This window comes from Anomaloglossus baeobatrachus, chromosome 10, assembly GCF_048569485.1.
Source record: "Anomaloglossus baeobatrachus isolate aAnoBae1 chromosome 10, aAnoBae1.hap1, whole genome shotgun sequence".
In the NCBI taxonomy this organism is placed as follows: domain Eukaryota; kingdom Metazoa; phylum Chordata; class Amphibia; order Anura; family Aromobatidae; genus Anomaloglossus; species Anomaloglossus baeobatrachus.
In genome coordinates, this window is record NC_134362.1 from 8,800,382 (window position 1) to 8,826,242 (window position 25,861).

Below are 25,861 nucleotides of genomic sequence, written 5' to 3' on the forward strand. Positions count from 1 at the left end.
GGGAGTGTTCCATGCTGGTTTCTATTCATACCACTGTGCACATCGATGACGTGCGCTCGCTCCTCCTCTGTTCTCCCTCGGCATCTATGTTCATCTCCGCACATACGCGGTAGCCAGGGTGATGTGTCCCTCCTGCCGTGCATGTGCCGGTCCTTTGATGCCGCGGGCACGGGAAGCAAGATGCGCCTGCGCTGATTTATGCAGTCAGGTGATCTATTTGTGCACCGCTTATATAAACCCCTTCCTTCCTTTATGTATTGTGCTATCTCTTATCTTCTCCCCCTGATGAATTTGAAACGTACGTTGGGGCTGTTCTCTCCTTTCTTGCAGCACCTGAGCTCTCTTGGAATCATCATACATCTTTTATATTGTGTCATCCATATTGTCATCATTTTTTGATCCTATGCTCAGTATTTATTTCACATCCCATACTGAGGTCACAGGTTATGGTTTTTGTTTTATTCTTCCTCTTTTTTCTCCCACATCTTAACCACTGTTTGTTGTCACTAATATACCCTCATATATTTTATCTCTCTGTAAAAATGTTATTATTAGTAATATGTGATAATAAAATGTATTTACATGTTTGCATTATACTCCTGTGTTCTCTTCTCGTTGCAATTTGTATGATGTGTGCCTGACAGACAAAAAAGGAAAAACTGTAAAGACCCCATAGAAATACACCCCTCATCCCCACTACCAGTTCAAGAGATTACAGGTTGACTATATAGATGTATATACATCTTCTGCTGGGAGGATAGTTTCAAATTTCCGTTCACAACTCTAAACTTCTTATTGGTTACATATTTAGAGGAAACATTTCTTTGTCTGTGATACCATTTAAGAGCCTTTATTTGCATTAATAAAATAGAAATCCATTTAGTACAGCAGACAAGGCTGTGCTGTATTGATTTCCTGAGGTTTCAAAATTTGTTTTTTTGAGTAGTATGTTTTTATTAAACTACACCTTCCATTGATGTTGTCACTTCTTTCTTTAACCATCCATGTTGTCTAACACTATAATTAACTTTTCACTATCTTTTCAACACCATATGTACAAGCCTTGTATAAATGACATTACAAAAACCGCTAAATAGATAGGTAAACGCATAGAAAGCAAAATGTGTCTGCAGGCTGCAAAATATGAACGGTTGTCTAATTGGACTTGTTGTGATAAACATACATGTAGTTAAATATCTACTTTTTTTTAGCTTTATATAGTATTTAAAAAGCATTAGTCCATGTACTGCGCCCTCATTTAAAGTAATTGCTAATACAGAAAAATAAAATAAATAAGGAACATGAAGATTTTATTCATCTGTTTATTGTGCAAATTATTACTATTATGTATGTCGTATTGTCAGTAACATGAAGACTGGTCATTATTAATTTTTTTGCTAAAAAATGTAAAATAAATTTGACTCATTTTATAAAATATCACGCAGTCCGGCTCATTATATAGGATTTTGTATTTTGCTCAGGTTTGCAGAGAATTATGTAACATTTAGGGACAAATATGCAGCCCAATATTCCAGCATTAGAGGTCAGGATGGCAAATATCTCCACAGCCACCATATATTTCCCTTTGGTGCTGAGATAAGCCGGGATCATGGCTATCCAGACGCTGCAGAACACCAGCATGCTGAAGGTGATGTACTTGGCTTCATTAAAACTGTCCGGTAATGTCCGGGATAAGAAAGCTGTAATAAAACTAACAGCGGCCAGAATCCCCATATAACCCAGGACAGAGTAGAACCAAAGATCGGAGCCTTCATTACACTGAACTATGATCTTCTCCGTATAAGAATGTGTGTCCAGCTCCTGGAAGGGGGGACAGAGGGTCACCCAACTCATACAGATGACCACCTGGATGGAGGAGCAGATCAGGAGCACACAATTAGGGAGTTTTACTCCAGTCCATGTTCTCCACACACTTCCAGGCTTGGTGGCTTTGAATGCAATGTAAACCGTTATGGTCTTGGCCAACAACGAAGAAATGGATATTGAGAGTAAGAGTCCAGTGCAGATCTGACGTAACATGCAGGTACTATCCACAGGGTGACCGAGGAACAAGAAGACACAGAGGAAGCTGAGCATGATGGAGACCAGGAGAATGAAGCTCAGGTTCTTGTTATTTGCTCTCACAATCGGGGTGTCACGTTGTGAAACAAAAATTGCAAAAATGAAAAAAGTCAGAATGCAGAAGGAGGTCGATAAACAAGAAAAAGCTACAGAAATGATGTCCTCACTATAAGATAAATATTCTATCTTCTTTGAGATGCAGAATGTTCTGTTCTCACTTGACCAGGCGTCTTCTGGACACTTCATGCAGTTTTCACTATCTGTAGAAGAAAGTGCATGTAAGATACAATAATTACTTATGATTTTATGTCCTGTATTAGGTTTTTATTGTCTTATTTAAACATCAAATACAAATGAATTATAAAAAAACAAACTGCATTAACCAGTCCACAGGATTCTCCACAGTGTCTTAAAGAAATCTTGTACCAGACACCGGCTTTAATTTCTATTTTCAGTCATTTCTATTTTTCACTATGAGAGTTTTATAAAAAAGGTAGGGGTTTGCTTTCCTAATGTCCTATTACATAAAGTGTGTGTGGGGTCTCTTGCTGCAGCTAGTTGCCTCACAGCCAGACACTGGATTATGAAAAGGAGGGAAAATAAAGTGTGGTCCTCTGAGATACACATGGTTGATTCCCACAGTACAAATTTCAATGTGATCGAAAGGATAAAGGGAGCGGAGGCGACACCATAAAAAAATTATTGCCACGTTAAATAATATCCCTTGCAGCCAGCCAGGCTTAGACTGACCCGGCAGAGAATAGATGAATCCCCCAGGGGACCCCTAAGCTAGGTGTTGGCACCTCCTTTTAAGTAATGCACTGGATAATGCATTTGCTGCACTAAACACGGATGTGTTTCCCTATCCCCAAACTGGCCCCCATAACCAAATAGGCCCATGCCAGTCGTATTTTTCCAGTGGTGACTAACAAGGCAATTGGATCATAAGCAGTGCACCCCAGCAGCGCTTTCTATAGTTGCTGCAGTGTGTCCTGTCAGAGCTAAATAAAATCACTATATTCCTACGTGGAAAATAATTGACATCACTTGGAATAGCATCCACACTATGAAGTGAGCACAGGCTAGAATTATTTTACTTAGCAGAATATAGTGATTGAGTAGAGGTTTACTAGTAATGGACAGCCCTTTTAACAAAACTTCATGGTTTTGTTAAGGGCATGACTCAACCGGTCACTTTTTCTTGATCTGACCGCTGTTTCAAATCATATTGTCATGAGTGCACGCGAGAATGAACGGTAACAGACACTATATATTGGTTATGGACCTTCTCCATGACAGACCCTGAGGCAACTGAACTTTATTCTTAAACAAAGCCCCTAGACCAAGAAGTAAAAGGGGTGTGAACAAAAGTTTTAGTCCAATCAAGTATCGTAGGTCGGGGCTTCATGACATATAGGAAATCTTCATATCCTCTTTGGATTGGTCAGTCCAGGCTCCAGGAATTTCTTTTGTATATCATCTTAGGCGTTGTCCAGAATGTAGCAGCCATCTTCAAGTTACATGTACTGATATATACTGTGTTTAAGGAAAATCACTAAATATACAATATACATATAAACACATGTTAGTAAGAAACAAGAACATTCATAAATATGTGTGTTAGTTTACATCTACTAAACTATATACCTGAGTCTATGAAATGGCTGAATTAAGTATTTTTTGGATACTCAATTCTTATCCTCAACAGTCTCCCCTAAAGACTTATTCCTGCCATTTCTGAATTCTAAGGGTACTGTGTTCCCTTAGGAAGAGAGGTAGAAAGATCTGTTGGAAAAACCTGCCTAACTGAACGTTGAGGCATGGGCGGAAATGGAAAAGGGGTTTTCTTCACCGGTTTGAGATCAAGGACTCCTAGGCCAGTCCTCACCCTTTGTAGTTGGACTTTCCCATGTCTCAAGGTTCTCTAAGTCCTCTCTTCTAAATGTTCTGGCAATGATAGTCTGAGACTGTACAGGTTTTTTGAAAAGGATAAGTATAAGCAGGACACTAAGTGCAGCTTTGGTGGATCAACCCTTCTGCAATGCGATGCGTGGATCCATAGATTTTTCTGTGGTTGGATCGGCTCATCTAGTATTGACTCATGGCTCTTTTTCGCTTGTCCTTTAGGATCAGTCTCCTGACTGGAGACCATATGCTAATAGCTCTGATTTAAGATCTGGAATTGGAAAATACACCTGATTATCACACTATTCAGTCAATTATATAAAAGTTATACATGCCTGTGCTAAATCAAAAACATATTACATAAAGACCTGTTTATTACCTTTTTGTAAACACATTTTTCTTTACATACCACCTTCATGTGCTTCTCAGCAATAATGTCATTTTCTGCACTGGAATGCCTCTGACCAAACCTGGAGAGAAATCTACACAACACGCACAGACTTGCATACAATGTGCTCATGATATACCTCTATAATCAGTTTGCAGTCTCTAAAAATGGGTAGAGTAGGTATAGGGTGTTACTGCGGATTCTTTACAGCTTTTTTTCTCACTTCGTTTTAGGCACATGTCTTACAAGACTGGGTGAATCTACCCACCTGGGTACTGAACCCTGGTGTCACCAAAGCACACACTGATAACTGTCTTACACAGATTTTAGTCCATAGGTTACCTGGGCCATCATTAAGAAGAGCTCTCATGGCAGAGAAATCTTACCACCCTTTATCCACAGACCTTCCTCAGTCAGCTGGCTCCCTGCATGTCACACTCCGTTCCTTGTTGTATCGCTTGTTCCTGTAGGGATTTAAGAACACAAGGAGTGACAGATGTGTCACCGAGGCATGATGTGACACTGATGTGACAGGTGTCACCGAGGCATGGTCGCTATTGGTGAAAGACTCTCAACTCTAGGCCCGTTCACTGCTTCTTGGTCCGCTGCACCTGTGCGGGGATCTCCATCCGATTCCATCAGCTCAGATCTAGACTTTCTCTTCAGCATACCTAATTCATTTGACAACAGGAAAAAATCTACAACCTACAAAAACATCTAAAGACTCTTACTCACTCCTGTTCTACCCATCTAGAGAGGCATTTAATGCGTCACTGCCTCCTGTGCCCATAGGATGGAAGGGAGTGGTCGAATTTAGACTACCTCGTGTTACAAACCGCAGCATATCCAGTGTAGAATCGACCAACATCTTGTTCCATCTATAAAAACAAAAAAACTAAAAAATATACATTAGATCATTCTTATAACTTTAACTCTGACCATAATACAGTTAGTGGTCATCTATACTTAACATGACTGAAAATACTAAATAAATAAACAAATAAACATATAAAACAAGACTTTCCTTTTTCAGTTAACAGATATGCCTCATAGTAATAAAACCAGTTTCAAAACCTATCTAATATGCCTGCTGCGCCCTCTACTGTTGCAGAATATAATTAATACCTTCCCCCCTTGGTTAATTGTTTATTTACCAATGTAACAAAAGTCAGAGTTTTTATGCTGGTATTCCCTAAAAGAAAAAATCAAGACAGCAGGTACTAAATTAGCTACATACTAGAAACTAAAGTTCGACAAATACTGAAAATAACGTATATCTTACAACAAGATCATGCTGTTTTTTCCTTTGTCCTGATGAAGAAGGCGGACATGCCTTTGAAACATGTAGACTTGGCCTAAATAAAGAAAATATAGCAAAGAATTCATCACATCGTTTGGCTTCATGGTTTTAGCGCAGTGTTAAACCCGACTTTCTTATCCATTCATGATTCCCTGTTACAAATAAGCTGAGCAGCAGCACTCAATGTCAAGCAGCAGCTGCAAAAGCAAACAAGATTCTAGGGTGTATAAAAAGAGACATTAGATCCCGCGATCCCAACGTATTATTACCCCTCTATAAATCACTTGTAAGGCCACATCTGGAATATGGGATCCAGTTTTGGGCTCCAAATTTTAAAAAGGACATTCAGAAGTTAGAGTCAGTTCAAAGGCAGGCAACTAGACTACTACAAGGAATGGAACGCCTCCCATATGATGACAGGTTGAAACAGTTAGATATGTTTAGCTTAGAAATAAGACGTCTCAGAGGAGATCTCATTTATATGTATAAATATATGTGTGGTCAATATAAAGGACTGGCACATGACTTATTTCTTCCGAAGACAATACTAAGGACCAGGGGGCACTCACTGCGAGTGGAAGAAAAGCGATTCCGACAGCTAAATAGGAAAGGGTTCTTTACAGTTAGAGCAGTCAGACTGTGGAATACCCTACCACAAGAGGTAGTAATGGCAGACACTATAACAGCTTTCAAAAAAGGGCTGGATGATTTCCTCACTACACACAACATTGTTGGTTATAAATGACTTAGTGACCAAATGTAGAACTGGTGGAGGAAGGTTGAACTAGATGGACCTAGGTCTTTTTTCAACCTTAGTAACTATGTAACTATGTAACATTGCTGGGGAATTTTAAAACCTTACGATAAACAACACAGTATCCATAAAGAAAAGGAAACCTTTGATAGTAAAAAATAACTGAAACATGGTTAGGTGACAGCTGTGACTAGATGGCTAACCTGCAAAAAGAAATATAAATTGTTTAAAAAGAATCGTACAAACAAAAAGGGATAGGGTCAGAAAATAAAAATATATTGTTCGAATAAATCACCATTAAAAAACAGAACAACACAAACTAATTTGCATATCTCATGAAATCTAATTTTCCCTACAAAATTAACTGAATCATTCAGGAAACTAAAAATGTGAAATCCTGAACTCTAAGGGTTAAACCGAACTTACGTCACTATTGGGAAAAAAAAAACAAAACACAAACCACATTCCATTCTTATCTCTAAGTAAAAGCCAGAGAGAGAGAAGGAAAAAAACCTCATCTTTTTGTTTTAAACTCTGGACAAACTTTTTGCTCGCTCCGCTCCTCAGACACACTGCTCAATTCTCTTACAAATGAATATAATACCTCCTGACATCAGTAGGGGTAAGTCGTTTACAAATTTTATTTTAAATTAACTAACACAGTACAAAGATATATATTTACCTACCTCTATTCTATTTTATGATATAATGTTGCAGGACTTCTAAAATACCTATTGATTTTATGTGAACAGATTCCTCTTTCTATTTATTAATGCTTTAAAAGTTTCACTTATTTATCTTTGACTTACATTTATTGGATAGCTGAGTAAACAAATATACTATTTAAATGTTTTATGTATATACTAGGAAACACCTCCCACCGGGGATGGGTTGAAAACTTTGGACAAAGACCCATTAAAGGGGCCTGGCTAAACTGGGTGTATTGCCATCAGTGGGTGTAGCAAGATGGCCTTCACAGGAAGTTCCAGGCACCTGACTTCCGGATGTATTATCCATGTTGTGACTCCCTGAGTGTACTGGGAGTGGCTGGAACTACGTAGTGAACCAGGGGTGTTACTTTTAGTGCCTGTAAACCAGCATGCATTCCAGTATACAAAGAAGAGGTTTGTTTAGTACTAGATATAATGACTTCTAAAGAAGAACAATGAGGCACAGCTGGAGAAAAACATTAGTAATGCTACAAACAGCAACAGACAGTGAATGGGGTCTTTGTTCTTCATTATAAACTCACTGGAGATTAGTATGGACTTCCGTACATGGGTTGCAGCCTGCCACCTGGTGGTAATCCAACTACTTTACACAATTTGTTACAATTTTTCGTATATTTTTTCCCTTCCCGTCTACCAACTAGGACAATAGCGCCTTCAGCATTTTCCGGAAAAACGGATTTCTTTCTGAACAGAGTATACATGGTGCTCTAATTGGATTGGCCGGTTCCAACGAAATCCTTTCTTGCCTCATCTGTATATCCAACACAGACAGTGGCTCACGTGTAATACGCAGGAGAATACGCTAATTCCAACACCTTTAGCTTACCTAAGCTGGAATCCTTTCCCGTCTCGTCTGCGTATTTAATACGCAGACAGTGACTCGCGTCTAAAACGCAGGGGAATCCACTAATTCCACTTTAAGTTACCTGAACCCTTCCCTCCTCGCCTATTATCTATTCAATATTTAATATTCAATATTTAATATCCAATAAGCAGTGGATGTGTTATCTGCAACACAGGGGAATCGCTAGTTCTAACACCTCTGTTCAAAAAGAAAACAAACTCAATCAGAAATACTGAAAAACGCATAAACCAATTAGTTTCTGTTCTAATCCAAACAAAATAGCACTTGTCTTTCTTACAAATCACTACAACTCCGACGTGTGCTTTTGCTCACACAAAACTGCAGCTATGTAGGTAATTGCTAGGCAACTGACCTCCCTACCTTCTTCTTCACAGAACAAAGACAGCAGCTGCGTCCCTGGGCTCCGTCCCCTCTCCCTCTGCCTCTTCACTCTCACTCTCTCACACAAGCCCCCCTCCTCCTGCCCGCTCTTAGCAGCTGGGTGGGTGAATGGCCCCCCTGCCTCTTCCCCTTAATGAGAGACAGACTGCAGGCACAGCTGCGTAATTTGACTCCCGCTCTCTCTTTTGTATATCATCTTAGGCGTTGTCCAGAATGTAGCAGCCATCTTCAAGTTACATGTACTGATATATACTGTGTTTAAGAAAAATCACTAAATATATAATATACATATATACACATGTTAGTAAGAAACAAGAACATTCATAAATATGTGTGTTAGTTTACATCTACTAAACTGTATAGCTGAGTCTATGAAATGGCTGAATTAAGTATTTTTTGGATACTCAATTCTTATCCTCAATAGTTTACCTTAAAGGAGTGTTTTCTACTTTGAAAGTTATCTCTTATTACTATTGGTGGATATCTATGGAGGAAATCTAACACAAGCTGGAGGAGTGGATGCAACTATTATTATTAGAAGGAAACAGCACGCTGCAAGTGAAATTCCATATGCCCTCTACATGGGGCTGTTTGCACTTCTCCACTTACCACTTTCAAATGGATTTCCAATCAATCTGAATATGCTCTATATGCTTTTAACAATATATTAGGCTACAACTAAATGTTTACTGCAGAAATAATTGTGTTTGATAGTATTTAATAGCAGTTAACGTCTGTCCCTCTCACTTACCTAACAGATAACGGTCAGCCAAACTCTCATTTGGTCGTCAGTTATCTTCCACGATTCCCCTATACACAGGATTTCTCGGTCTGGCGCCTATGAATGCTACACTGCTCATGGCATGGAATATGGCTATAGAATAAAACTTACTTTTATTTCTCATCTGTGTTGCAGAAATATAAGCTTGTAAAATTTTTATTCTAATTTTTGCCAAGACCAAGGGGTGTTATCAGACATTATTCTCTGGGGGGAATATGTCCTTGGAGAATGTCAGACCCCGCGCTCTCTGTGCAAAACATTTAATGGTACAGCTCTGGTCTCATGATTTCATGTAGAGAAGGAGAGTGGAGCAGAGCAGAGCTGTGTGTCATTACAAGCACCTCTAGATCTTCAGCTCTCATCCCAAGGCACTTTCAGCTCTGCTGTACTCCACCTTCTCCATCACATGAGCAATGTTCATAGTCACCTGGCAGCTCCAAAAGGGCTACCACAAACATTTCCCAGAATCCAGGGGTTGCCATGGCCTTCATCCTTTAACTCCCGTACAATTCTTTCGACTTACACAGAGGTTGTTTGACTAGGGCCACAGAGTAAGCTGATATTCAGTGGAAAGAAGAATAGTAAGGTAGCTGGGTCAAATCCAGAAGGTATGGGAGGTAAAAAAATCATCAAGCAGGAGAAACATCAATGAACTAGCCAAGGTCGTGGAACAGGATAAATCAGGAAGAAGCATCAGATGCCTCACACACAAGTAGAGCCAGGAAGCACAAACATTGACTGGCAGTGGGATCTGGCTGGGGATCATATAGTAACAGGTTCAACCAGTGTCAACAGCTGCTAGAAACACAAACGAGCAGGGTTAACCTGATAGCTTCTGGACTGGCCAGAGTCACAATTCCCAGAAATAATAAAGGATTGATGCTGTTAAGCATCACACGCAATGATGGCACGGCACCGCCTAGTGGCCGATGCAGAGGTTGGCACAGATGTTACACCCCCATACTGATACTAATGTTAGTTGAGAGCTGCAGGTATGGAGGTGTTTGTAATGACAGATAGCTCTGCTGTACTCCCCTCCCTGGCCTGGAATCACAGTAAATGTTCTCATCAAGGAGAGTAGAGCTTTGTGTCATTACATGTCATTCTGTAACACACAGAGAAAGCCTGTTCTTTCATTCTCTGGGGGCATGACCTTTTAACCCCCACCTTCCACAGAAACAAATCTCTGCTAAAGCATCCTTGGTCTTCCCTAAAACTAGAATCTGAACTTTACAAGCTAATATCTCTGCATCAGATGAGAAAATAAAAAATAAAGGCAACATTTAATTCAACTTTGCAACCACTACTCCATGACGTGGGAAGGTTAAGATACTAAAACTGATGAAAGATCCTCTTTCTATTGGCTTTCCTTATCATCTATTATGTATAAATTGTGTCTTCAGGGAGGACGAAGACGAACTCTGGTGCCACCTATTAGAGGTAGCAATCCTAAAAGTCAAAAGTGACCCTTCAACACGTCTTGTCATATGACTTAGGATTTATGCTAGATCAGAACCTCAATTTGTAGACACAGTGTTTCAGGATGGTTGTCCCTTGTCAGTGCAAAGTTGAGATCTGATCTGGCTGTATGAGATGCTAAGATGGGGTCTAAAGGGGAAGCTATTCTCCTCCCAGAGGAGCATTATGGCTTAAAGTCTCCTCACTGGCAGACAGCTTGGTTTGTCAGTCTCCGTAAGGAGAATAGCTTCTCATTTAGACACTGTCTTAACCTTTCGTACAGCCAGATCAGATCTCATACTTTGCACTGATGAGGGACACTCATCCCGAAACACCGTGTCTGCAAATTGAAGTTCTGATCTGGCATAAATCCTAAGTCATATGACAAGATGTGTTGGAGGGGCACTTTTGACTTTAGGATTGCTACATCCAATAGGTGGCAGCAGAGTTCGTCTTCTTCCTTCTTGTAGAGACAATTTGTATATAATAGATGATAAGGGGGGCTAATTGAAAGAGGATCTTTGATCAGGATGTGATTAACTTTTAAAATGGGGGTTAGTTCTTTATTTATTCAAATACTAAATAGAATATACCTGATATATTGGATATTTCTCCTTCTGCACATGCGGCACAATTGTAGCAGCACAAGTGTATGCTAGACGTGGTCACTTTCTGCTCTCCAGGTAAGCAGCTTGCAGAGCACTGGGACCTAGGGATCTGCAGATAGTAGACAAGGTTTAATTCCCAAATGGGGTTGATTTCATGATGATTAACGTCTATGGCTGTACGTCATACTTAATCATGCAGAAAGTCAAATATAATAAAGCAATATCTTAAGTTTGTCAAAAGCTACAGCATGTAAAAGGGGTGCAACATGGAGAGCGAGCAGGTGCAATCGCCTTATGTCCACTTGTTTCAGTTGTGTATCGTGTAAGTCATTAAGACTTTTTAAAATTGAGGTGAAATTCTTTTAGAATATTTGCAAAATGAATAATTTCTATGGAGCCTTCAGCTATCCCAACATGTTTCTTGTAGGGACCCATGTGTCTTTGGACCTGTGATGCTTGTGTGTATCGATGGCCTCCCACGTGACTTACAAGAAAAAACAGCACTCACATTAAATTGAAAAAGGTGCATTTACACTGTGCAACGCTCAAAAACGAGCAGTCTTATAAACATTCATTATCAAGAATAAGCTTGTCTAAAAAGACTGTCAATCACGCAATGAATGAGCCAAACATTCATTTGTTGGTGATAGAACTGAGTTTTAAGCTCTCAAAAAAATAATAATTCTCTGCAGCATATTGTACTGGGTAACCAATTTGTGCTGCTGAGAGCAATGACAGCCCATATAGACAAATGCATCTGTGAGCGAAATGCACTCCATCTATGCCATTGGAACGCCAAGTTAGTAAGATTTGTTTTATGAGTGCTCAGGAAATCATTGCAGCACACACACTTTGTGGTGTACTGGAAGTTTGTGCTTTATTACATCATGTGACTAGTTTATATAGTATCCCAAGCAAAGAAATAACTTTTCTGAACTATGCACCAATAAGAGCCACAGGGATGTGTATAGAAATTTGAAACTACCCCACCCATCAGTGTTAGCTGAGCCCTATGACATCATTCAGTTATAAGACAAGATGGTTTCTATTAGAAAAAAATGTATTGTATTCTCTCACACATCGAATTAATGATCATTCTTCTGTGCACACGGGTCTAAACAAGGTACCATACAACTGCATATTGGCTTACATGCAAATGATACATCGTTGTTTAGAGGTCGCAATGTTACTGTAAAACTGTAGCCAAAGTCGTCTTTTTTATTTTCCTAATTTTTCCTAATTTTTTATAGGAACTATGTTGGCTGATTTTGAGTGGAGATGCCTTATAAGTATTAATGCCTTTACGTTTCTTTATCTTTTTTGAGAAAATGTAGCAAGACTTTGTAATAAAACGTGATTGCATATTTATTCTTTTCCATGTTTTGTTGCCATTGTGTTTGACAAAAGCAGCAGAAACATCCAGATGTCAATTTATAATACAATTCATAAATATTCAGAAGTCAGTTGTCATAATTTTAGGAAATTTGCTGAACCTAAAGAACACTAACTATTTGAGAACTAAGTTGTGTGATTCACTAAAATAAATTCCTGCATTCATTTTATACAAAGCCAATGATTGCATCTGCAGAAGAGACTCATGTGTCCTCAGGGGCAGCTGTACAAGCTCCCCAATAATGCCGTCACATGATATAGCAGAGCCAATCAAATGGGACAAGCGAAGCCTGTATAAAAGCCAAGACAGGGAATGCAGTAGGCGATTTTGTGGTGAATCTGGATAGTGAGAGGATATCACAGCTTACAGATTATCAATGAAAAAAAAGAGAAGGTAATAAAACTCTGAATAAACTTGACAGATAGTGCGTGACAAAACAGCAAGAAATAATACATATACTGTATGTTTATTCCAGGCCACATATTCTGGTGTTAATTGAATATTAATAAGATGGTGTTGCATTATAGAGCTTGGAGTGGGTTAGATACAGATTTAGAAGACCTTAGAGATTTATACTTAAATGGGAGTCTTTGCAGTGCATGTAATTATGACAAACTGATTAGCTGTTAATCAAAGTTTTTTATAAAAATTTGGTGAAGATGGCGAATTCAAACTTCAATAGATTTACTCATCTCTAATTAAATCTCAATACAAGGGTCTCTTTGCTATAGAAAATGAAGGTATATTGCTAGATACAGCGGCGGTTTCTGATCATTGGTTGTCCAACTCCTGGAGACCAACAATCTTCAGAATGACGGGGGGTAAAGGCGGCGTTACACACTAGGATATATCGGGCAATATGTCATCGGGGTCACGGAATTCGTGATGCACATCCTGCATCGTTAGAGATATCGTAGCATGTGACAAGTCCGAACGACTGTTAACGAGCAAAAATACTCACTTTATCGTTGCTCGTTGACACGTCGTTCATTTTCATAAAGTCGTTCCTCCTTCTGCACGCCGGTTGTTCGTCATTCCTGAGGCAGCACACATCGCTATGTGTGACACCCCGGGAACGATGAACACAGCTTACCTGCGTACTCCAGCAACGAGGAAGGAAGGACGTGGGCGGGATCTTCCGGCTGCTCATCTCCGCCCCTCTGCTTCTATTGGGTGGCCACTGTGTGACGTCGTTGTGACGCCGAACGTCCCTCCCCCTTCAGGAAGAGGATGTTCGCCGCCCACAGCAATTAATTGCCCGTGACGCACAAACGACGGGGTCGGGTGCGATCGCTCATGCGATCGCACGATATATCATAGCACGTAACGCCGCCTTTAGGCTAGTACACCTTTGTTCCCTCCTCAAAAAGCTTCACCACGCAACACCGCTCCAGGTCTTCCACATGACAGATGGGAGAACTTCCATAACACACATTTCAACCATGAAAGTAATGCCGGGACTCACCTCTTGTCTGTTATTTTTCCATACTATGTTTTGTTTATCAACACTATAAATCAAGCCTTCCGTAGATTTTAGCCAGTACGCTCCCACTGTTTTCAAATACAGGTTATATTCATTCGCTAAAATGGCATTATAAACGAGATAGATGGAATCTTTGTCACCTTGGTCGGTGAAACATTTAGCTTCATACCCAGCATCATACGTACACATCAGTGTTTTTATGTAATTGTGCACCTTCCAGAAAGAGATGAAGATTACATCAAACAGAGTGACGTCGTAAGAAGAAAATGCATAAACGATGTCGTCTCATTTATGGAGATTGTTCAGCCAAACTTTTAATTTTTATGTCCTTAAACCAGAGAGTTATGTCACACAAAATAGTTCATAAATAACATTTCCCACATGTCACTTGATATTAGCACAATTTTTAAAACAAATTTTTTGGGGGTTAGGAAGTTAGAAGGGTTCAAAGTTCATCAGCAATTTCCCATTTTTTCAACAAAATTTACAAAATCTTTTTTTAGGGATCACATCACAATTGAAGTGACTTTGAGAAGTCTAGGTGACAGAAAATACCCAAACGTGACACCATTCTAAAAACTGCACCCATATAAGTGCTAAAAATCACACCCAAGAAGTTTATTAAGAAGTTTATTAATCCTTCAAGTGCTTCTCAGGAACTAAAGCGATGTGGAATGAAAAAAAACAAAATTTATCATTTTACCTAAAAATGTTGCTCTAGCCCTAATTTATTCATTTTTAGAAGAAATAACACAACAATATGGACCCCAAAATTTGTTATCCAGTTTCTTCTGAGTGCGCTGATACCCCACATGTGGTAAGAAACTTCTGTTTGGACAAATGTGAGGGCTCGGAACAGAAGGAGCAATATTTGAATTTTGGAACACAAATTTGGCTGAAATAAATTGCGGTCACCATGTTGCATTTGCTGGGTCCCTAAAGTACCTAAACAGCTGAAACCACCCACAAGTAACCTTATTTTGGAAACTAGAGCCCTCAAGGATTTTATTAAGGGGTATAGTGAGCATTTTGAATTTACAGGTACTTCACAGAAATCAGTGATACCCTATATGTGGCCAAAAACCTCTGTTTGGAGAAACAATAGGGCTCGGAATGGAAGGAGCACCATTTGAATTTTGGAAAAGTTGAACTAAATTGGCACTATGTCGCCTTTGCAGGGCCCCTAGGGTACCTATATATCAGAAACCACCACATGTGACCCCATTTTGGAAACTAGGCCCCTCAAGGATTTTATTCAGGCATATAGTGAGCATTTTGAATCCACAGGTACTTCACAAAAATGTTGCTGTAGTTCCAAATTTCTCAGTTTTAGGCTATGTGCCCATGATCCAGCGACACTGCGTCTAGGGCGCAGTGTCAGCCCTCCTGTGGAGATACAAGTGTTGCTCAAGGGAGAACAGAGTTGCCCTTGCCCACGATTTGGGTTCAGATGTGGACTTTATCTCTATTCTCCCCGCGGCATAAATTGACAAGCTGTGGCTCAGGAAGCCATACCACATAATTGACAAGCACAGTGGGCAGAAGATTTCTAAAAATCATCAGTTTGCAGTGTAGATGGTCTGCACAGCTTGTGAGTAAAAGTAGCGCTGGTGTAGATTGCTTCTGCCACACAACAGTGGACACGCGATCTAAACCAGCGCTACTTTCACTCACAAGTTTATTAAACTGTTTGAGTGACAAGTATTTTCTCTTTGCAATCTATAAAGGCTTCATCATAACTTAGAGGAAACAAGAGCTTTTACTCTGAACTGCATCTAACTCCTGTTCAACTATGACCCCCCTGATGTGAAAAGGTAATTTAATTGGTTTATTTGATGGAGAGCCAACACAAGGTCTAAACAAAAGGCTTAGAGGTGACAGTTTTGTTTGAATAACCATTTCACCAGGTCCTATATATGAATAATTTGAATTTTGGCACAGGTGTAGGTCCTAAATTTATGGGATAAACATTTTCAGAATTGTGATCCCAAGAGGAAACACATGTATGGGCTTGCATTACTGTGCGATCTTCAAATCGACCCCAAATTAACATCGACCAAATGGATAGGGTTTGTATGTACCATGTATCATATCCATGGAAAGCAAAAATCATGATTGGAAATATGGCATTCATATCTTCAACCTGAGACATCCATTAGGGAAAATATCCTGGAGATTGGATTGATCCTCATCCCAATGACCAGCCCCCATCTGAGGTCAACAATGGCAGGAATGTGGCAGTGACTGATCTAATACACACAGATTCTGAATTATAATCTTTGTTCAGTCTAGAAGATAGAGCTTATTGTTGGATTGTTCCATTTTCCTAACTGAAAATCTTATCTCCATAAAAGAATTTTATTTAATGTGATTGTATATACTTTATTGCTTCATCCCCTTTGCAATATTTTTTGTATATTTTATAAACACTACCTACTTTTCAGATTAAAAACACAAAATTTAATGGCTTTGTTCCTCTTCCTCTACAATTCGCATCCCTAAAGCCACATGGGGCCATACGTTACCGGTGCATCCACTCAGCTTGTATAAACAATTGGTGATGGCAGTCAATTCTTCTTGGGTTATTGCGGTGCTTCTCCGTGACTTTACCCCAGTATATACAAGTGTATCTCAATTAATTAGAATATCATCAATAAGTTAATTTATTTCAGTAATTCAATACAAAAAGGGAAACATATATTATATAGATGTGAGAATTCCACCACGGGGCGCAGAAGCCGAGTGGACACAGATCACCAGAAAGCAGCAGTCTAAAGTTGAGTCAGGACCAGGAAGTTACATCTGAACAGAGGGGATGAGCAAGCCATAAACCGGGTGGAAGCATGAGGGTCAGGAGCCAAGAGAGCACGTCAGTACCTGAGCAGGAAGCAGAGCCGAGGTCAGGAAACGTTACCAAAGTCAGAAGCTAGGAGATCAGTCAGAGCAATAGAGGGGGGGCAGGGACCAGAATTAGGAAGACAGGGAAGACAAACAGAACACAGGAGACGTAGGTCAGGGAAAGGTGAGCTGGGTAGCGGGATGGATTAGGGTATTCACAATACCAGAAGTGCACGCTGGAAAACAAGAGCTATCACTGGCGACACTCCTGGGAAAACCACACCAAGATAAAGCAGCGAGTCCCCACAGAGCAAGTCCCACCTACCAGACTTAACCCTTCAGGGACCAGCAGCAGTCATGACAATAGAGTCATTACAAACAGAGTGATATATTTCAAGTGGCGTGTATCATTTGCCAAGGGGATGTGAACAAGTGTTTATTTCTGTTAATGTTGATGATTATGGCTTACAGCCAATGAAAACCCAAAAGTCATTATCTCAGAAAATTAGAATATTATATAAGACTAACTGACAAAATGATGTTATACTCAGAAATGTTGGCCCCTACTGAAAAGTCTGTACAGTAAATGCCTCAATACTTGGTCGTACTCCTTTTGCATGAATTCCTGCATCAATGCGGCAATGTGGCATTGAGACGATCAGCCTGTGGCACTGCTGAGGTGTTATGGAAGCCCAGGTTGCTTTGATAGCAACCGTCTTCAGCTTGTCTGCATTTGTTGGCTCTGGTGTCTCTCATAGATTCTCTATGGGGTTTAGGTCAGGCGAGTTTGCTGGCCAATCAAGCACAGTGATTCTGTGGTTATTAAACCAGGTATTGGTTGTTTTGGCAGTGTGGACAGGGGCCAAGTCCTGCTGGAAAATGACATTTCCATCTCCAAAAAGCTTGTCGGCAGAGGGAAGCATGAAGTGCTGTAAAATTTCCTGGTAGACGGCTGCGCTGACTTTGGTCTTGATAATACACAGTGGAGCTACACCAGCAGATGACATGGCTCCCCAAACCATCACTGATTGTGGAAACTTCACACTAGACCTCAAGCAGCTTGGATTGTGGCCTCTCGACTCTTCCTCCAGACTCTGGGACCGCGATTTCCAAGTGAAATGCAAAATTTACTTTCAATCGAAAACAACACCTTGGACACTGAGAACAGTCCATTTCTTTCTCTCCTTGGCCCAGGTAAGGCTCTCCTGGCATTTTCTATTGGTCATGGGTGACACAAGAAATGCGACACTTGTAGCCCATGTCCAGGATACGTCTGTGTGTGGTGGCTCTTGAAGCACTGACTCCAGCAGCGTCCACTCCTTGTGAATCTCCTCCAAATGTTTGAATGACCTTTTCTAAACAATCCTAGCAAGGCTGCAGTTATCCCCGTTGCTTGTGCACCTTTTTCTACTACATTTTTTCCTTCCACTCAACTTTCCATTAATATGATTGCATAGAGCACTGTATGAGCAGCCAGCTTTTTTAGCCATGGCTTATTGTGGCTTACCCTCCTCGTGGAGTGTGCAAATGACTGCTTGTTGGACATCTGTCAAGTCAGCAGTTTTCCCCATGATTGTGCAGCCTACTGAATCAGTCTAAGGGACCATTTTTAATGCTTAGGAAGACTTTGCAGGTGTTTTGTGGTAATTATTCTAATTTTCTGAGATAATGAATTTTGGCTTTTCATTGGCTGTAAGCCATAATCATCAACATTAACAAAAATAAACACTTGAAATAGATCCCTCTGCGTGTAATGACTATCTAATATATAATAAACACGTGATATAGATCCCTCTGTGTGTAATGACTCTATATAATATATAATAAACACGTGAAATAGATCCCTCTGTGTGTAATGGCTCTATCTAATATATAAAGCTCAGTGTATGTGTGTGTGTATGTGTGTATGTCCGCTAAAGGAATCCGCACCGTCGCATGTACAATCACGAAATTTTGCACAAACTCCATGTGACTCAGGGAACGTCGTAGACTATGTTTGGGCTGGAAAATTTAACCCTGTGCTTTCCAGTTACTCTACAAAAATTCTGCAGCCATTAAACTGAATGGAGCTGGGAGCTGCAGGCTATAAATAGCAACTGTCAGTGGTTGCTATAGGAACAAAATAAACTGTTAGTATAAGAAGCTTATGTGTGAGGTAAAAAGATGTCGGTGGTGAGACGGATAAAGAGAGACAGAAAGAGACAGACAGAGACACAGACAGAGACAGATGTTGAAAAAGACAGCCCTGGAAAGAGACAGCCGGGCAAATAGACAGCCGGGCAAAGATACAGACACCCAAAGAGACAGACCTGTAAAGAGACAGAGCGGGAAAGAGACAGAGCGGGAAAGAGACAGAGCGGGAAAGAGACAGAGCGGGAAAGAGACAGAGCGGGAAAGAGACAGCCCTGAAAACAGACAGACGGGCAAAGAGACAGATGGGTAAAGAGACAGACCTGGAAAGAGACAGAGCGGGAAAGAGACAGAGCAGGAAAGAGACAGACCTGGAAAGAGACAGTCCAGGAAAGAGACAGACCCAGAAAGAGATAGACCGGGAAAAAGACAGATCTGGAAAGAGACAGATCTGGAAAGAGACAGATCTGGAAAGAGACAGACTGGGAAAAACACAGAGCGGGAAAGAGACAGATGGGGAAAGAGACAGATGGGGAAAGAGACAGCCCTGCAAAGAGACAGACGGGCAAAGAGATAGACGGGCAAAGAGACAGCCCTAGAAAGAGACAGCCCTAGAAACAGACAGCCTGGCAAAGAGACACCCCTGGAAAGAGACAACCCTGGAAAGAGACAACCCTGGAAAGAGACAGCCCTGGAAAGAGACAGACTTGTAAAGAGACAGACCTGGAAAGAGACAGACCGGGAAAGAGACAGACTGGGAAAAAGACAGATCGGGAAAGAGACAGACCGGCAAAGAGACAGACCTAGAAACAGACAGCCGGGCAAAGAGACAGGCGGGCAAAGAGACAGGCGGGCAAAGAGACAGCCGGGCAAAAAGACAGCTGGGCAAATTAGACAGCCGGGCAAAGAGACAGACGGGCAAAGAGACAGAGAGAGAGAGAGACAGACAGATACAGAGATTGAGACAGATAGACTGATGCAAATACAGACCGAGAGATAGAAACAGACAGACAGAGAGACAGCGACACACAGACAGAGACTGGGAGAGAGACAGAGAGACAATTACTATCCAGGGCAACGCCCGGGTACTACAGCTAGTCTAATATATAATAAACACGTGAAATAGATCCCTCTGTGTGTAATGACTCTATATAATGTATAATAAACATGTGAAATAGATCCCTCTGTAGGTGAATAACTCTATATAATGTATAATAAACTGGGAGGAGGAACATATAACTAATTACCATGGATAATATAATATCCTGACAGACATTAGCGCCTAATCCGTGTTGCTGCACATGTCTTGTCTAAGCAAATGCTAATGTGGCATACCAGTGCCTAACAACCAGGATCATATGATAGTTTGCCTCAGTCACTGCCAATTCTGTTCACTGGGTCAGTCTGCACACGGCTCCAAACTTCTTAGGATATTTTATGGCCACCTTGTATAAAGTGCTTGTTTTATTCTTCTTTTCTTCCCTTCCTTTTTGTTTTTTTTTATTACCTGGGTGGCTGGATCTGGATTGTTACTCAAAGTTTCTTTTGAACCCATGAGGATCCGGATGTTTACAGTCCGGGTCCACCCATCACTAGCTATGGGACTAATCTGTGCATTTTTGGCTGCCTACCAATGATTGGCCAGTTGGATTAATACATCAGGGAATGCATTCCTTATTATTGTTTTTTACACATTAAAAGTTCGAATTTCGGCAAAAATTTCCTTTACTCTGGCTTTCAGTTTTCTAGATTTGATTTTAGATTTTCATATTTCTAACTGGGAAAGTTAAACTTCTCTTATTTAACAGAAAGATATTGTAGTAAATAAGACATTGAACACTTCACCATCAGGATCGATGACATTATGACATTAGACCTATTAGTTACCATAAAACACTTAAGATCTTACAATAAAACCCCTCACCCCACTGATTATTATGAAGATATTGGATTATTAAAAACTTTGGTTGATTTATAACTTGTGACGTTTAGACGTCACCTCCACTGCAAAAATATCAATATTATGTTCCCATGATATACACTACATTGTTCAACTGTTTTCTAGGATAATTTCATCCAATATTTTCTCGGTAGATTTACCTTGTGTGTGTCTATAGATTGTTGACCGTAAGAAGTGTACATACTGCGTAAGCTAATAGCCAGGGTGTTGACAGCTTGTGAGATTTGTAGAGTATTTCCGCGAGACTGAAATTGAAGAATATCTTCTATTTTACCTTCTCCGTTACATTTGTGAAGAGATATTTTAAACAGTTTTTCAAACATTTGATCCTTCTCCAAATTTCCTGATGAGCAACGGAACGCGGTAATCCAGAAATCTTTAAGGATCATGTCTTTAGGATTTTTCAAAGGATGGAAACTTTTGAAGTAATTTTCCATCTCTGGATCTCGTTCTACCTTCACGTCAAATGATAAACTAAGATTAAATATCTCTGGATAATCTGTAACGCGTGCAACATGGGGAGAGAAGGTGGGATTAATGATAAACGTTTTGTCGTGCATCATATTTCTAATTTGTTCAAAAAAATATTCCATTAAGGAAGAAAAAGTTCCACAAATTATAAGAATCTGAGCAGATGACTTCTTTATTATCTCACGGGATCTATCCACATAATTTTTATCTGAATAAGTCTGAAACTTAGCTTTTATGACAAAGTCCACGCAGATCTCATGGCTGGTGAGAAGGTTCGTCAGTAGACTTGTTTCCTTATCTCCGGTGTCATCATCAGAGCTTATGATTCCAACCCAGGTCCATCCAAGGTAGCGCAAAAAATGACATATGATGGAATAAGTTGTGTTGTCATTAGAGACGGTCCGGTAAAAGGACGGAAACAGAGATCTGTCACTTAGCAATGTGTCTGTTGCCCCGTAACTTATCTGTATTATTAAAAGAAAATAGTGGTCATTATCATCATCAAGGAAATGTTGTGAAAATGCGCTTCCTGTGTGTGGACATGAATATCTTTATAGATCTTGATTTAGTTTTATTTGGCTCATTCTAATGATTATTCCATATGTATTTTTCTGTAAATTTGCTAATAGGTCATGTCTATTTATCTAATCATAAAAATATACAAAAATGTGACCTATTACAAGGGCTGAAGTGAAGAGGTGACTGTTGCAAGTATTACAGAGCCAATTATGAGGTGTCTGAGATAATGTATCATGGGCATGTGTGGTAATCATGAGTGAGGTGATCATCATCAGTGCCTCGCCATGCTACAGGAGAAGGGGGTCCTGGCTAGGTATGTGTACTGTTATTGGTGATATGCCTCTGCAGACTGCATGCTGCCATGGTACATGGCAGTCCAGGACCACATGAGGTAGAGTTGAATGAAGGAGAGCAAAGTCCAAAAATGAACTTTTTAGTGAACAACAACTTGATGAGAAGTATATGTGCCGCCCCCGTGCCAGCAGCCGGTGCTGCTCGGATCCGGATCTACGGTATGACTCGAGGGACTCTACCGGACCCGGGGGTCGTGCGGACACTTTGAATAAAAAGGGGACGTATTTGTACGGGTGTTGTTGAAAACTGTCTGTGACGCCGCCCACGGTGTGTGGTGAGGTGTAGCACCACCGCTGCTGTTGTGGGACTCCCGGGGGCGATGGGCTGGCAGCTGGATGTTAACCCCTCTGTGGGTAGGGATGGATGCCCTCTGTGCTGGGGATGGTGACAGCAAGGGCCAGTGCACCCAGTCAGACCAGGAGTGTTACTCATGGTTGAATAAATCACACAAGTCCTTTGGTAAACCAAGGTGATGGTGGCCAGCTGCCGCGGCCGGGGGTGTATCTCTGGTCCCACACCCGGGCTGGTGGTCAATGTCCCTTTCCTCTGCACCTTGTGTTTTCTGTTATGGACTTCCCGGTGTGTAACGCGGGAGTCCGTTCCCGGTCCTTTGGTTGGAAGCCGTGCCCATCTAACGCTGACCCGTGGGATCTACTGGGCCATGGCAGATGCCCTATCCCTCTCGGTGGGTGGTTGTCTACTTTTCGGGACTTAGGTTGGGACAGGACCTAAAATTCTGCCCTCAATTGGTTAATTAACTAGGCCGTTGGTGGCGGTCCTGGCTTCAGGGTCCAAGTACCCCATTTGTGCACGGTTTCCGGGTCGGTTCTCCGGTGTCGGTACCGGCGGGCTACAACCCTGCCCCGCTCCACCTCGGATCTCCGGCAGCCGTCTTCCCGTCTCCTGCTGACACTGACTATTGTCTGCCACCTAGCCAGTACGCCGGGGCTCCAACCCCGACGCCTATCAACTTGAACTTCTCACTTCAATTGACTGAGCTTAACTGCTTGTTTTCCCGCTCCGGGTTCTTCAGACCCCTAGGTGGGCGTTCTCCTTCCGCCTGGTCCCACCCACTGGTGTGTCTGTCCTTCCCTGAGGGGGGTGACTAGGATTTTGTCGGCTGGTTTAACCCTGTGTGGGAGAGGTGTTATGCGGGGGCCTATACTGTGTGACTACATGGTTTTGCCAGGGTGTCACATATATATATCAGAGAACAGGCACAACACTTCATGAACATGTCTTCTGCACCAAGCAAAGACAGGAACATTATGGTTGCACATGGCGGTACATTACTTCTATTACATGTTACACAGTCCAACAAACCATTATGGGAAGTTCTGTTTTCCCATGTGAGGACTGCACGGGTCGAGGTTTAATGCTATGGCCCCTTGCAGCTACTATCAACTTTAGGTTTTTTGTGAGAACCCCACTGGATGAGTTACATTGGTACAACTCATCACTATCACTCTCAAAATCCATTTGATCAGGGCTACAATCCACAGGCTTTGCCACTGCATCTTTCTCTACTGAAGGTGGAGATGCCTGAGTCTCCTTCCTGACCCTGCTCCTTACCAGTCCTGATCCGATTCCTCCTCCCCCCGGAGATTCAAGATTCAAACTTGAAATTTCCAGTTAGTACTCCTTTGTAGTGGTGCCGCAGTAATGGGTTGGCATATCCCTTTTTAAAAATTCAGAACAATACTGACACTTCACACAATAGTCGCTCTTTCAAGAATTTATTTTAATTTTCTCATGTTCCATGCAACACAAGAAAATGAAAATAAATTCTTAAAAGAGAAACTATTGTGTGAAGGTGAAGTGCCAGTATGGTTTTGAAGCCTCCCCTCAGATAGGGACATGACATGAGGGTGATGAAACCCACAGATAAAGACAGATAAGGGAAAACCAAAACTCTGTCACCACACAAGCACACACAAAGGTTAAGACAATAAGAGATTCAGGAGGAAACACAGAAGCAGGAGGGAAGCTACAAAACAACAGGGGTAAACTCACAGGTGCACAGGACACCAGACCTCACAGAGAAAGAACAAGCCATAGCTGGCATGGGTGGAAGGCTTCAACAAGCATAAATAGGAGGAGAACAGATGTGACTGGCCTCCCCAATATGTGATCAACGGAGCAAGCAGACCAGCAGAGATTAACTCTTGCTAGTCTTCTTATGAATCAGAACGCAGCAGGTTGATGCCAGAGCCTTCCTGTGTTGATCCCAGACACCAGAGGAACCATTGGGCAGAGTGTCAGAATCTGAAATCTGAACAGAGCCCAATGCCACCATGACAGCTTGTGCTCTGTGTGACAGCACGTCTGAACTCTGAGATATTACTGCATCACACCCACTGTGCAGAGCAGTAAAGTAAGGCTTTAGAACATAGTTCATGGAGAATGGAACAGCGGGGAGTGAGGAAAGGTGAGTATTGATTTGTTTTTAAATCAGTGAGCACACTGTAGTTGGCCATAATATTGTAACACAGTTGTAGAAAAAGACATGGCCACACATCCAAAAATCATAAGTTGATCTAAAGCTGCTAGGCAAAATTTGAATACCTGAACAAGAGGTTCTTGGTGTAACGTTCTGATCAGACTGGATGAAGCCACCGCCAGGTCACCACGAACCTCTAAGTGGGTACCTAATTTATGCCTTAAAGGGTGCGGCACCATGCGCCAACCACTGTTGCAGCTATAATGCATCAGCAGGGCAGGTGACCTGGTGCCCCACAGCACCCATACTGCACGGCTGAGTCCCCAAGTCTCCAGGCCACATCGCCCAACAGAGCACAAACACCTTGTGAAAGGAGCTGAATAACTCACCTTCCACCAGTATGTGAAATGAGAGCAAAAAAAGACAGATCCCTCTTGCAGTCTTCTGCTAATTAAAAACACCTGTGCCAAATGGGAGGAGTGCTGGTCCAAGTAAAACAAAAAAACAGAGAAGATACTGTTATGGTCAGGAGACCACAAAAGATCTTGCAAAAATCCCATGAAAAATGGTAGAAGATAACGCACAACTTGAAGGAGCGGTGGAGCGTTCCTACCAACCTAGACACCTCGTCACCGCCGGAAAACTAACTAACCTCAAAGATGAAATGAGGAATCCTGACTTGCCTCAGAGCAGCCCCCAAAGGAAAGTCTAAAGCCCTAAACATATAATGACGGTGATGTAAGAAAAAATAACACACAGATGGTAGATATAGAATTAAGCAAAGTGAGGCCCTGCTAGCTAGATACAAAAGTATAGGATAGATTACTGGTTGCAAAAACAGAGAGAATACCGTGACATACTAAGAGAATACTATCCTTATGTTTTGATAAGACCCTATTGCCCTTGTTTGTCAACAGCATTTGAACATTCTTTTTGGAGCAGTTTTCTGGTGTGTTCCAGGTGGAATCCTCCTGAAAACAATGTTTAGTGCACATACTATTTGTCATGTTCTCACCAGAG

General features: G+C 41.2%; 1 protein-coding gene across 1 annotated transcript in view; it reads right to left on the reverse strand.

Moving 5' to 3' along the window:
* Window positions 1-1,437: 1,437 nt before the first annotated feature.
* LOC142255055 (vomeronasal type-2 receptor 26-like) overlaps window positions 1,438-25,861 on the reverse strand; it is a 30,331-nt gene continuing 5,907 nt past the window's right edge. Inside the window, exons 3-5 of the mRNA XM_075326493.1 lie at window positions 21,198-21,992; window positions 11,239-11,362; window positions 1,438-2,342 (exon numbers count right to left, since the gene is read on the reverse strand). Coding sequence (XP_075182608.1) covers window positions 1,438-2,342; window positions 11,239-11,362; window positions 21,198-21,992 — 1,824 coding nt within the window. The remainder of the gene's footprint in view (window positions 2,343-11,238; window positions 11,363-21,197; window positions 21,993-25,861) is intronic.